At 33.0% G+C, this 15,263-nt stretch overlaps 1 protein-coding gene across 1 annotated transcript; it reads left to right on the top strand.

Moving 5' to 3' along the window:
* The first annotated feature begins 4,024 nt into the window (after positions 1–4,024).
* LOC116127666 (UPF0481 protein At3g47200-like) lies at positions 4,025–6,133 on the top strand. Its single transcript, XM_031413299.1, has 2 exons — positions 4,025–4,174; positions 4,652–6,133. Exons 1-2 carry the CDS (start codon positions 4,025–4,027, stop codon positions 6,131–6,133), a joined length of 1,632 nt encoding a protein of 543 aa, XP_031269159.1.
* The last annotated feature ends 9,130 nt before the right edge of the window (positions 6,134–15,263 follow it).

Raw genomic sequence — 15,263 nt, 5'->3', positions numbered from 1 at the left:
TCGCCAGGATTTCACAAAAGCATCCACCCATGGCATGACTTGTAGTGTCCAAGGTTCGATCCTCAAACCTTAAAAACTAGGGGACTTCTGTTATGCCCAAAAAAAATAAGGCTGACGTAAGGTCTAGCCAACTTGTAAAAGTCAGAGCATGGGTACACCCGCAGCCTACTTCTGTCAGAATAGTGGGTGCGCACCAGGCCAGCTAGGAGCTGTGGTGATCCCACGTGTCCAATCCCTGCTCCAAATCGCGCAAATCACTATGGAAGGTGGGCAATGTGACATAAAGAAGGATTTGCACGGATAATCTCACCAACTCGCAGATTCAGTGATGATTGCCTTAATCCATCCCACTATAAATTAAGAGCTCCTCTCTCATTCAGGGGATTCACGCATTTTTACTCTTGATTAGCTGTTTTCTTTGTAATTAAAGTCTTTTCCTTCTCGTATCATCAATTGTAAGTCAGTCAGTCAGCTCATGCGACCTGACCTCTATCATTAATAATACAACAGTGGACGTATAACTTGCTTCCTTAGCATCCGAGCCACTTTAAAATGCTTGTCTCCTTGCATTTACTCTCATTATCCTTAATATTCACGTATGTCTTCTGGGCCAGCTCAGCATTACACACATGTGTTTAGTTGGTGTAAAAATCACGCATCAACAATTTTCATCAATTAAATAAAAAATTGCCCAACGGAAACGGCAAGCTTATTAGACAAAGTTCGTGAGTGAGATAGTCTTCTTTCACTCCCTGCAATGCTGTTTGTATTTAATTCTTTCAATTTGTATAAAGAAATTTATGTGTTAGAATTTTTGGTCTACAAAAACTACCTACAACTCGGGTCTACGAAAACTACAACCTATAACTCAGGTGTTGTCCTATTTTCCAAATAAAATTTTAAGTAAAATGCACATAACACATAGTTTATGGCTCACATATTCCATCATTTTTCTCCTATAACGTATTACTCACCGTGTTTTACTTGGAAGAAGTTATGCGCAAGAAAAATGGTAACAAACGAAATCCTTAACTACCAAAACTTTAAACATTCATTTATTTTCGTCAATTAAATAAAAAATTGCCCAATGGAAACGGTAAGCTTATTAGACAAAGTTTGTGAGTGAGGCAGTCTTCTTTGACTCCCCACAATGCTATTTGTATTTAATTCTATCAATTTGTATAAAGAAATGTATGTGTTAGAATTTTGGGTCTACAAAAACTACAACCTACAACTCGGGTCTATGAAAACTACAACCTACAACTTGGGTCTACGAAAACTACAACCTACAACTCGAGTCTTGTCCTGTTTTCCAAATAAAATTTTAGGTAAAGTGCACATAACACATCATTTATGTCCCATATATTCCATCATTTTTCTCCTATAACGTATTACTCACTGTGGTTTACTTGGAAGAAGTTATGCGCAAGAAAAATGGTAACAAACGGAATCCTTAACTACCAAAACTTTAAACATTCATTTATTTTCATCATTTAAATAAAAAATTGCCCGATGGAAACGACAAGCTTATTAGACAAAGTTTGTGAGTTAGGCAATCTTCTTTGACTCCACGCAATGCTATTTGTATTAATTCTGTCAATTTGTGTAAAGAAAATTATGTGTTAGAATTTTGGGTCTACGAAAACTACAACCTACAACTCGGGTCTTGTCTTGTTTTCCAAATAAAATTTTAGGCAAAATGCACATAACACATCATCTATGTCTCATATATTCCATCATTTTTCTCCTATAATGTTTTACTCACTATGGTTTACTTGGAAGAAGTTATGCGCAAGAAAAATGTTAACGAACAGAATCCTTAACTAACAAAACTTTAAAGATTCATCTATTTTCGTCATTTAAATAAAAAACTGCCCAATGGAAACGGCAAGCTTATTAGACAAAGTTTGTGAGTGAGGCAATCTTCTTTGACTCCCTGCAATGTTGTTTGTATTTAATTCTGTCAATTTGTATAAAGTAATTTATGTGTTAGAATTTTGAGTCTACGAAAACTACAACCTACTACTTGGGTCTACGAAAACTACAATCTACAACTTGGGTCTTGTCTTGTTTTCCAAATAAAAGTTTAGGTAATATGTACTAATTAGATGTAAGAAAAAATAATTGGACTGGGTCAAAATAAGGAGAAATAAGGAGGCGAAAAATGAAACCTAAATTTCTTTTTCTAGAAATAGTCCATGGGAAAAGTTTATCGTACGTTGGATATATCACCTTATGTCATCATCCACGTTTAACTAAATGATTGATAAGTTTTGGAAAAAAATATCAGCAGGACTTTTTATTCACTTTGTAATTGTCCAATGGGGTGGTAGTCTGTCATAGAATTGGTGGGGGCATCTAATTATATTTGTCATGTTTTTATTTTAATATACATACGTGTTGAAGGTGTACGTGTTCGGAAATTTTTCCAACCCACCCTACTTTCGCATCCTAATATTGTCGAAACTCGAATAGTCTGTCTTCTCCTGTATAAATAAGTTAGTAACTCGGATATTAAACTATCAAACAGTTAAAGCATTAACAAAGTTGCAAAGCTCGGAGCGTGGATTAAGAATCCAAGAATCTGCATCAAGCAAGAGATGTGGGAAGAGGCACCGAGCCACCATTGGCATTGAGGCCTCCGCAATCTGGAAGATCTGTAAGTCACTTTTACTGTCAGGTAATTGCAGCCGTAATTAGTTTAATGCTGAAAGTCTCTTTTTCATTTTGTTTAAAGTTTGGTTTTATACATTGGCTTTCTCAATTAATTAATCTTTTATTTTTCAGAAATATTTTTTATATGGAAAAATTTACTAATACGATAATACCACTATGATTGGGAAGTGCAAGCACCACACCACGACTCCCCCTGTATAAAAACTAGTATACCGTATACATCTCCTCTATCTTTAGTTGAGAACAGTGGAGTAGTTGAGTATTGAGATAAGCAGTTAATACATTTAGCAGTTGTAATTTAGGAAATTCTCCTTGTAGAAAACAATAGCAAACACCTGGAATTTAAGGGTATTATCAATTTGTGGAAAGTTCTTTTCATAAATTTATTAAAAAGTAAGCAAGTTTCAAAATAAGTAATACATTATTAGAAAGCGATGCAATAAAAAATAAATATAAATGTGAATTTAAAAGGTCAACTCATTGATTGTGGATAAACTATTTGTTAATTAAATGACAATGCCACGTCATTTCCAAATATATTAAAAAAACTGAAAAAAAACTGTTAATGTTACTATTAAAATTAATTAAAAATTAAAATGCATAAATTCCCTTAGAAATAAATTTAAATTAATTAAATAAAAAAATTCGGCAATGTATTGAATTAGGTTTATTAGAATAAATCTCCAAAGATATTATCATTTTTTTTGTTTATAATTCTCAATTATGGGTTCAGGGATGATTATGCCTATTAAATTTTCTGTTGAATTTAAACTGTAAATAAAAATATTTTTTTTTTATGTTTTATAATGTATTTTAAACTTAATTTTTCTGTAAATTTTTTGAATTTTTTTTTCGCATTTCACATGATATGTCATTTATTTGGCATTGTTATATTATTCATCAAATCACCACTTCATTACATTGAACACCCAATAGGATTATACATCATTTGAGCTAAAAAATTTGAGACCACCTTTGGGATGTTTTGTATTAATGGTTATTATAAACCTCCTATGACAGGAGTTTCAAGGTACGTTTTTTATGACTATGAAGAATTGTTGATTGTTTCTAAAAAGTTTGGGTGTGCCCAAATAAAATAGTTTCTAAGCTGATATATCAAATTAATCCATTATCAAATATTGAAAATAGAAATTTTAATTTCTTACATTGAATTTTGTCAAAACGAAAAACGGAATTAACGACCCGTGGACGTAGAAAATCCTTTTGATATCTAGTAGGTGTTAGGAAAAATTGGATCCCATGCATATGATATTTAACTTTTATTTAAATTGAATTTAAATGTTTATAATCAATATTTAAAATAAATGAACGCAAACAGCTAATTGTAATGGACAAAGTGACAACCTGCACCAATTCCAATGGAACAAGTGATGGCTGTGAAGTAATTACTGGGGATGTCCCCTCTCACGTAATTGAAATCTATGAGGAAGACCCCATTTCCGCTCCTCCTGCGTCGGCATCTCATCAACCCTCACCTGTAAGACACGTTATGTTTGCAGTTTTGCACTTGTGGTCTTAGTTAAGACTGAGTTATTTTTAATTAAGAGTTCAATTTCTATCTTAATATATACATTCTCACATATTTAGTTAATGTATAAAATGTATTTACTTTTTATTTTAAAAAATCTATATGTTGTACCCGGATCTGTTTCTAGCCCATGGCTTGATGTGTTTGCTCCACTGATTAAACGAGTATTTATTTGCCATTCTTTTTTTTTTACTGTTAATAATATAAAATTTCTTATATATTGAGATATATTCTATATAATACCATTATATGAGTATTATTATCCGAGAAAAGTTTAGCATAATTGAAAACAAATTCTCAGTTACATCCCTGATCAACTTCTCATTTATATTTAAGCTAATATTTATTCTTTGTTTTATAAATAAACACTTTATGTCCACATCTTTCTCTTCAATATTTGAATCTAATTTAGAGTCTTCATCATAGTGTGGAGGCAGAATTCTATCAAACACAGCTAATGATGCAGCCATAGAAGATAACAAGAATTTGAATGATGCAATTGATGAAGAAGAATCGAACTCCCCCAAGAGCAGCTATGTGGAGATGTCCAAATCCTTTGATGATGTTTTAGTCACGTTAGATGGCCTTCAAGGACAAGAAGAACCTCAACCGAAGATACAAAAGGTTCCTTACATCTTACGTGATACCAACAATTTTAAGAAATACTATGAACCAAGGGTGATTTCAATAGGCCCTTACCACCATGAAAATGCAAATCTGAAGCTGATGGAAAGTTTGAAACTTAAATTAGCATGTGCATTCATTAAAGAACATCGTTTGAGCAAAGATTTTTTATTTGGCGAAATTAAGAAAAAGATCAAAGATTTGAGAAAATGCTATGAGGAGGAGAAAATAAAATGCTTCAATGATGACCAACTTGCCTGGATATTTTTTGTGGATGGTTGTACAGTACTTCAATATATGTACTATACTACGCAGCAAAATGCTCATGAGAAGTTCAAGGATTTGAGAATAAAAGTCGATTGCTTAGTATTAATACGTCAAGATTTGTTCTTGCTAGAGAACCAGCTTCCTTATCAAGTCCTTCATATATTAATAAGCTGCTTCAGTAACAATAGTGAGATGATGAGGAAATCAATCGATAAGTTCATCTTTGATAGCATTAAGGCACCAAGAGAGGAACATCAGCAACGCCAAGAGAAACATCCCACTCATCTTCTCGACTTGTTGCGAACAACGATGCTCCTATCTGTTGGCGAAAACCAAATGCCAGGCTCTATAAGTCAACGGATAATTCAGCATTTGTTCGAATTCGTAACTGCGCCAGTTGACAAATTTAGAGATTGGATTGAGTGCATGGGCAAGGCAGTTGAGAATTTTCTTTATAAACAAACACACGGACTCCAATTTTTTCGTAATGTCGTGGAACTTCAATCTGCAGGGATTAGATTGAGGCCTCGTAATAAAGGTTGTTTGACAGACATTACTTTTAGTCTTGGAACATTGAAGATTCCTCCTATTATTGTGGACGACTCAACAGGATCCAAGTTCTTAAACTTGATAGCCTATGAAAGGTGTCCAGATTTTTTTAATGATTTCGGGGTGTCCTCTTATATAGCTTTTCTTGATGAACTCATTGATTGTGCACAAGATGTCAAGCAATTACGAGATAAGAAAATACTTGTTAATTCGCTTGGTAGTGATGATGAGGTTGCTAAACTATTCAATGAGATTGGAACCAAGTTAGTGCCAGATCCTGACAAATATTTAGATGTTAAAAGGAATATCCAAAAACGTTACAACAATAAATGGATGACGTGGATATCTCACTTCTATCACAGACATTTCCAAAACCCTTGGACTGGGCTTGCTTTTCTTGCTGCAATACTAGCACTTGCTTTAGCTGCCGTTCAGGCTATTTATGCTGTTTTGAGTTATTATAAATGAGGGAACTTGTATAACATTGCTCATATTTTTCCTTTCATAATGAGATTTGTAATAAGTTTATGTTGAATAAATTTCTCCATGGCATAACTAGCCAGATTTCTGTGGGCTTTTTTTTTTTTTTTTTTTTTTTTTTTTTTTTTTCTATTTCTTTTTCTTTATCTTACTAAGGGAATTTGTAAATATCAGTCATTAATTTTGTGTGCGTGTGGTATTGAACTATTGATATTGGTTAGTAAGACATAACTACAAAATCCCCATTCCTTGCCAAAGGACTTTTTTCTTGATAGTTTATTGATGTTCTAGGATTTTCAAGGATTTGAGAAAAATTTAAAAATTAAATTAAAATAAAATATAAGAGATTAAATTAAAATAAAATATAAGAGGTCAAACCTTTGATCGCTGAGAGTATAAATCAAAACCATTGACCACATTCACCATTCTCACCAACTTAGTTAATTTTTCACAACGCAAGTAGCTCATCATTTAGGATCCTATGATCAACCAAGTTTCAGAGGAGTAAAACTATAATTCTGACCTGTACACGTGGGTCTATTTGGTTTATCAAATACTGTTGGAATGTATTGAATACGTCTGTACAAGGATAGACTTTTCAAAGGTGTTGTTGGGGGTTTTCAGGAGAGTTGAGTAGTGGGATAACATGGGAATAAATAACTATAATGAGTTTCTTAAATTCTTACCAAGAAGAATGTTTGTACTTCTTTAATGTAATGAACTCTTTCTTGTATTGTGTTTTGTTCACCTTGTAGTCTCTTGTCTAAAATTCATTAAAAGCCTTTAATTTATGCTCACCTTGGGCTACGTCATGTGGTACTCATGCAGTTATGCTCCTTGCATGCAGCACCTTAGCTTGTCATCCCCAATTTAATCATTTAATGCCTTGTTTAAAGTCTAATAAAGGTTTAGTATACTTTTATCCTTAACATACCACATGCAATGACATTGGGCACTCACTCTTCCCCATGGCGGCCAAACCATGATTTTGGCCTATGCTTGCGAGGTCACCTTTTAGGGTCCTATGTGACTATGTGATTGGCCCTTTTCTAGGCCTTTTTGGACTTCTTTTATGGCTCCGAGTTGGATCTATTACCCTTTGGGCCTATATTAACCACATTTTGGGCCTGCCTCCATGCCTTGTCCAAATTTCCATATGGGCCGATCGGGCCCGTTTGTGGTTTGACCGCTTTGTGGTTCTCGATAGTAATCACCACCCACATTGTGTAATTATGAACATTTTCAAGCTCAAATTTATAAATTTAATTTTAAATTTATTGTATGTACCATTTAACTTATTCTAATTAATATAACGTTTTAAAATACTTGCTTATAGAAAATGAAAATACTAATACTGTTTCTATTTTAACATACTTTATAGGGTTTTCTCTTGAGGTTTAATCTAATAATAAAATTCCCCTTTAGATTTAAGAAAAAACATAAATCCCTCTACCTTTAGTATGTCATTAGAATTTAAAACATGATAAATTAATAAATATTTATTATACTGCCCCTCCACTATTTATTTTAATACAAAGAACTTAACCATAGGAAAATCTTTGATAATACTATAACCAAGAAATGAATTTTGTTATTTAATTATATCTTAAAGGGATTATTATTATAAAACCTATTTTATATAAAATAAATAAATACTATATTCCTGACGACATTTCATACTATGAGAGGTTGTAATCGGTTACCGAATTTGTTAGCTAAAAAAAAATATCGTATAAGTAATTATTGACATATAAATAAATCATTTGTTGTTATTATTTTAGTTGTGTTAGGACAAATTAATTGGTAGTTGTGGAATTAAATGAAATACACATAAAATACTATATTGTTAAAATGGAAGCCTGAAACAGCGTCGTTTTGGGTAAAGAAGTATGACGTTGTTTTAGACAAAGCAACCAGAATGAATCTAGACCGCAGAATGCACTCTAGATCTAACGGTCAGAATCAATCTCTTAGTCAACCATATATAAACTTCTTTTTTGCGCAGAATCGTGTAACACAGAGTTAGGGTTTTCTCTTTGTGCGATTTCTGAGTTAAGGTTGTGAGTTATTTGCAGATTGTTTGTGTAATCAGTTCAAGTGGTTAGGGAGATTAATCATTCCGGTGAGAGTGTTGTTCTCTCGGGTTACGGATACTTAGTGGGTATTTTATTAGGTTGATTGCAGTTTACATTTGTGTAGATCTGGTGATTGTCGATTCTATGTAATCTTGATTGATCTTGATAATAGAAAGTGCAACGAGCTCATATCGTTCCTGAGTTTAATGTAGATGTAACTTATCCATAAAAAGATAAACAAACTATCATAAATCTTATCTTAATTGTGTGTGTAATTTAATCTTGAACCTTGGTTGTGATTTGTTTGTGTTGACGAATTGATTAATTAGACTCGAGTTCTAACATATATTCATTTAAACATTAATTTATTTTCTTAATTTTTTGTGCTCTTCTCAATTAATCGGTGTCACCATCTCCCAAGTACTTATAACTTTTCCCTGACTTCTCATTAAATGCTCACCCATCCAGAGTAATTACTTTCCTCACTTTCCAAAAGGAGTAGTCGTCTGCGAATTCTGGCCCCCTTCCCAACCCGTCATGCGCCGGTGATTCTGCCGCGCGGACGCTGCCAAAACATGGGAAGCATATTGACGCCACTTCCCAGGTGCTGGAATGGCGTCTGCGAATTGATTAACCGCCAATGCATACATGCTGCCCCACGCATCAGTCATCACATTCAAGAGTAATTTATGATGTTGTCATTGTTAAGTTTCTCGAGTCATCTTATTTGATTCAATAATTTTTGCTCTTGATTATCCTGTTGTTGCCTCTGTTTCATTTTTACTTGGTTTTCTTCACATCACACGTAGAATAACAAATTATCGTTAAGATCAGATGCTCTCACCAAAACATTATTAATCTCACAAATAAAGATAAACTGAATAAATAATTGCTAATACGTTGAAAATTGAACATTTAATAGCATGTTTATGGTTTATTGAAATAGGTAATACTAGTCGATAAACCCTTCTCATTTACTTTTTCTCACAAGCGCAACATGAAAGTTCGCAATCGATGAGCAGTGAATACTTCCTCAAACTTTTGTTACACTTCTCAATTGATAAGAAACCAAAGATGGAGAATGACGGACGAAGCAATAATTAACGAAGAACAAAAGAGAATCTAGGTAGGATCCTGCATGGATATAATGAGTGAAAAAAAATTAATTTTAAGATATAAGTTTTTATTTTAACTTGTATGAAATTTTTTTATGAAATATTTGAAATTCATACCCTGATACGGAGTCATTGATATTCTCATAAGAAAAAAGATTGGAAATATTAACATAACTATTTAGGGAAGACAACATGCAGTTCATTTTTTACTCTTACAAATGAATTGTCATTTACAAAATTTAACGAATATATATGGAATTCAAGCAAGGAAATGTGGCAACCAACAATGAGGAGACAAATCCTCTGTTTGTGATCACATAATTATACAATGTTCTTATTTTATTATTTAGCTATTATTATGCTCATTGGTAACATTAGCTCAGTGCTAGAAATTCAAAACTTCCACACAATTTGTGGCCTAAAAGTTTATTTGAAGAAGATCATATGCTCATATGTGAAAACTACAACTACTCTGTTTACTGCTAGCATGTAAGTAACTTCTAAATTAAGAGTAATGTTACATATATAAACTCTATATACAAATTATTCCTTACAAACTGATATAGTAATCCTATCTTTTGACGCTTAATTTCTTTTAATTATATAATCTGTTTTTAATTTAAAATATCTCATTTTCTTAAAACACATCAGTTTATATAAGTAAGTTTGTATATAAAAAATTATCCCTTAGTTAAACATAGCAAAATCTTCTATTTCATCAAATACTTCAATAGTTAAGGTTGTATGGTAAGTAAATATTCAGCAAATGTAGAGAAAATCATCTAACAATTCTAGGACTGTAAACGAGCCGAGCCGAGTCGTAAAAGCTCGTTTAGAGCTCGGCTCGGTTATTATCGAGTCGACTCGACTCGAACTCGGTTTGTTAACCGAGTCAAGTTCGAACACAATGAAGCTCGGCTCGTGGGCTCGCGAGCCTGGTCTGGCTCGCGTAAACACTGTACACTTACATAGGATGCTTTGGTGATTTTTTAAACCATTAGATATTAAACTGATATTTTCCAGCGAAAAAAGTTTAAAAAAATGACAGTTTCCCCCCCAAAGTACAAATTCTTACAACACGATACACTAAAATACCAAATCAATTTCAGTTCCCAATCCCACTTGCCCTGTATCCCAAATCACAAACAAAGCAAGCATGAGATGAGTCATGAGTGGATCGTCTAACTGTTAGAGTTTGCGAAATCAGACGAAGAGTATCATTCAACAACTTTCAATCAACCTGAAACGCCTTCAAGCCATGGGAATAAAATAAACCAGGAATCGCGGCCAAGCGTTGGCGAGAGTTCAATGGGTCTGACGGCGACAGATCTACGATGCAAATCCGATGAAGAAGACGTGGTTCACGGCAAAGAGTTGACGGCGATTGGGAGGTGTGTTGGTGCTACCGACAAACCATGGTGGAGATTGATGAAATTTTGGGGATTACGGCAAAGAGTTACAGCAAATGAGAAAGTGTTGTGGTTTACTGGTTTTAGGGATTAAAAAATCGGGGGGGGAGGGGGGGGGGGGGGGGTTGTCATTTTTTAAAATTTAGGGATTAAGGGCGCGAGCCGGCTCGAGCTCCACTCAAACTCGACCGAGCTCGAGTTCGAGTCTCAATTCTGAGGCTCGCCAGGCTCAAGCTCGAGCTCGACACTGTTGTAAACGGGCTCGTTTACAATCCTAAACAGTTCCAGTATGCTTAGGCAAAATTTGAAATGTTAGTAATAATAAGAGTTAATTTCTTTTTAGTCCTGTGGTGTCATTGTACTAATTTAAGGATAATCGTTTCAACTACTAGTTGGGTCCTTATTGTTTCAAAATACTATTGTATGACTCCTTTGACTCAATAAAAGGTTAACTGACTATTAAATTTACATTGAAATGACAAAACTACCCTATTTTAAAGTTATTAAAATTTTATTAAACATTTATATAAAAATGCATTTTTTTCAAATGCATAATAAAATTATATATACAGTAAAACCTCTCTATAGTCATAATGATGGGATTAATTAATTTTATTACTATGAGGAGGTTATAATTTAATAGAGGTGTGGTAACAAAAATTTCTTTATAACTCATGTTTTAGTAGTACAGTATTAGGATTTCAATTAATGTTTTAATACTATTAAGATTTCAATTCAACGCTTCAATTGCCTACTTTTGAAACGGATAGAAGATCGTGTCTTGAAACTAGCAAAGATAAGTGTCTTTGATGGAATTGTAAATGCAGTTGCTACATGGTCAAATTGATGTGAAGTCACAAACTATTGCTAATTGTTTTAATCATTACAAAATTATGCAGCAAATTGATGTGAAGCCACATATTATTGCCAATTGTTTTAATCATTACAAAATTATGTCGCAAATTGATGTGAAGCCACATACTATTGCCAATTATTTTAATCATTACCAAATTATGTAGCAAATTGATGTGAAGCCACATATTATTGCCAATTGTTTTAATCATTACAAAATTATGTAGCAAATTGATGTGAAGCCAGATACTATTGCCAATTATTTTAATCATTATCAAATTAGAACCCTGATGTCGATGAATTGCAAGTTACAAATGAAGTGGATGAGGAGAATCAAAGAGTCATTGTAGAATTTAGTGATCAGATTCGAAAACTTCATTATACTAATCGAATGGATATTAATGTATTTCTCAATCATCCAAATGAGCAATAAGTCATGTATGTTTTAACTAAAGAAGAAATCATTACTACAATTAGACAAGAAGATAAAGGAAATAATCATGAGGATGATAGTACAGAAATACAAAAAGTTTGTACCAAGAAGCCCTAAACATACTTGAAAAACTAGAAATATATGGCTTTAACAAAAAAATGTTCATGTTCATGTTCATGCTAGTGAGTAATCTATCTGCAAGTTAAAAGATGTAGTAACAACTCTAAAACATAAATCATTATCTCAAACAACTTTAAATAAATATTTTATTTCATCTTAAATCTTTAATGTAACATAGCATTTTTTTTTTTTTTTGCAATATACATATAATTATTACTATGTGGAGGCAACTTTTCTTAAGACGGGAATTAGAAATATTATAACTTGTTACAATGTAGAGTTTATTCTTATTTATAACTATTCCAAATTGGGAATTGAATTTTATATAACTATGTAGAGTTTATTCCTATATAGAGTTTCACTATAGAGAAGTTTTACTGTATATATATACACACGTGTACACACATACTAAAAACAAAAATTACACATTATACATTTAAAAATCAAAATTATATAAAGGTAATAAATTTGTAGTCTATAATGTGTTTATTTAATTTGAAATTGTAGTGTGTAATGTGAAATGTGTTTATTTAATTTAGTGTTGTTTATGTAAATAATTTTTCATTTTCTTCTAAAAGGGGTAATTTTGTCATTTCTTCATAAATTTAACAATTAACTAGCCTTTTATTAAGTTGAAGGACTAAAACGGTAGTATGTTGAAACGAGAAGGACCGAAATATATTTAAAATGACATGTCTAACATGAAAATCTTTTAATGGTTCATTAGCCTAGCCTATTTGATTTGAAATTGGTGGTCTAATTTATATTTTTCTTCCAAAAAAAATGATTAAGGTTGTTAAATTCTTTTAATTAGCCATAATACTATAAAATTACAATTCTATCCCACTCAAGTAAGGAATAGGGGCTAGTTAAAAAACTGGTGAGGTGAGAATAGAATCACTTCTTTTTTTTTTTAAATATATTTAGGCTGTAGCTATCATAATTTGAAGTATCTATTTTTTATTTTAATATTTTGTGTTTCCATGTTTATTATTTTAGATACTTTTTGTTTTGTATTTTGTAAGAGAATCATGGCTGTCATTTTCTACTACCTACTCCTTCAAAACATAATAAAGACGACATGTAGTTCACTGTTTACTCTCTCAAATGACTGTTGTTTGTGAAACTCAGAGAATAATCGAGAGAAAAACTAATTAAAACTGAATCTATGCATTTCATTGATTGATTTGTGTTACAATCAAAAGCCCCTTTTTATACAGTGAGCTTACAAGAGAGAGTTTACAAAGAGAAGAGAGAACTGATGAAGACTTAAGACTAAAGGGAGTAACACAATTCAGTTGAAGAGAAAGACTGAAGATTACTGAAACGACATCGTTTCAGTAATATTACAAAGAAACCCCACATCTTTTGATAGTTGGCATTTTAGTCCTTTTTATTCTAACATTCCCTCTTGAGTTGGACTGAGTGTGCTTTGAGCATGTTACCAGTTTGTTTTGCCCGTATATTGACATTCCCTCTTAAATTGGGTTATATTTCTGTGCTTCCTTCCCTTCAATTTAGCTTCAAACAGAAATTGCAACTGAAGTTAGCGAATCTGCAACGAGCTGATGAAGTTAGCGAGCTAATTAAGCAAACAACAGCTAATGAAGTTAGCGAGCTAATTAAGCGAACAACAATAGCGAACTGATGAAGCGAACAATAGCGAACTGATGAAGTGAACAGGACAACAGCCTTTAAACATTTCAAAATGAATCTGCAACGAGCTGATGAAGCGAACAATAGCTGATGCAGTGAACAACAACTGATGCAACGAACAACAACTGATGAAACGAACAACAACAGTGAACTGATGAAGCGAACAGGACAACAACTTTTAGCCATTACAAAACGAATCTACCACGAGCTGATGCAGCGAACAACACTGATGCAGCAAACAACAGCTGATGCAGCAAACAACAACTGATGAAACGAACAACAACAGCAAACGATGAAGCGAACAGGACAACAGCTTTTAACCATTACAAAACGAATCTGCAATGAGCTGATGAAGCAAACAATAACAACGAACTCAAACAACTCCTCTAACTTTGATCATTTTCAATTTTCAGCCTTTCTCAGTAAACAACAACTTTAACTGACTTCTTTCTTCATTAGGTTTTCTCTCCTACTAATTCTGCAACTTTCAATAACGAATCTGCAACTCAACCAAACAACAACTGCTGCATCTGTAACTTCAACCTTTCAAGTTGACAAAACCTACAAATCAACCAAACACCCACAAACTGCATTTTTTCTGCATTTTTCTTATCAGATTTCAGATTTCTTCCAGCAACACAAACTGCATTTTTTCTGCATTTTTCTTATCAGATTTCTTCCAGCAACACAAACTGATCCAACCACAACACAAACTTTTCCAACTAAGCTTCACAAATCTGCAAACTCATAAATCTACAGCTACTCAACACAAACTTCACCAACTACATTCAACACAAATACATAAATTGTCACACAAAACTTCACCAACTACACAAATCTGTAAACTATATTTCACACAAACAATCCTGCAATCTCACAAAACTGCAAATTTTAACAAATGCTCAGTTTTAACAATGCTGCAACCCAAATTCTTCAGCATGAAAACTGTAAGCTATAGCATAAAAGCTGCACCCTATAAACTGTAGCAGTAACATAAACAGTAGACAAATTGCATCTGTAAAAAAAATTTGTTTCAGTTATATGTTTTCTTGGCTTACAACATTCAACCTTTTTCTGAGTTTTGTAAATTGAGCAACTGATAGTGCTTTTGTTAAGAGGTCAGCTATTTGAAGCTTGGAAGGGACATACTGTATGTGCATTTTTTTAGCAAGAACTTGCTCTCTAATATAGTGAGCATCAATCTCTATGTGTTTGGTTCATGCATGAAACACCGGATTAGCTGCCAAGGCCCTAACACTCACATTGTCACACCAAATAACAAGAGTGCCATTAATTTGTAAACCCAACTCAGTGAACAAACTCTGAAGCCATGCAATTTCTGTGGCTGTATGGGCTAAAGCTCTATACTCAGCCTCTGTAGAAGAAAGAGCTACAACCTTTTGTTTTTTAGAACTCTACTGGATCAAGTTTGGTCCCATGTAAACACAATAGCCACTT

The sequence above is a fragment of the Pistacia vera genome, unplaced genomic scaffold (genome assembly GCF_008641045.1).
Source record: "Pistacia vera cultivar Batoury unplaced genomic scaffold, PisVer_v2 Contig193, whole genome shotgun sequence".
NCBI classification, from domain to species: domain Eukaryota; kingdom Viridiplantae; phylum Streptophyta; class Magnoliopsida; order Sapindales; family Anacardiaceae; genus Pistacia; species Pistacia vera.
The sequence above is the reverse complement of the archived record's forward strand: the minus strand, read 5'-3'. Positions and strand labels throughout refer to the sequence as shown.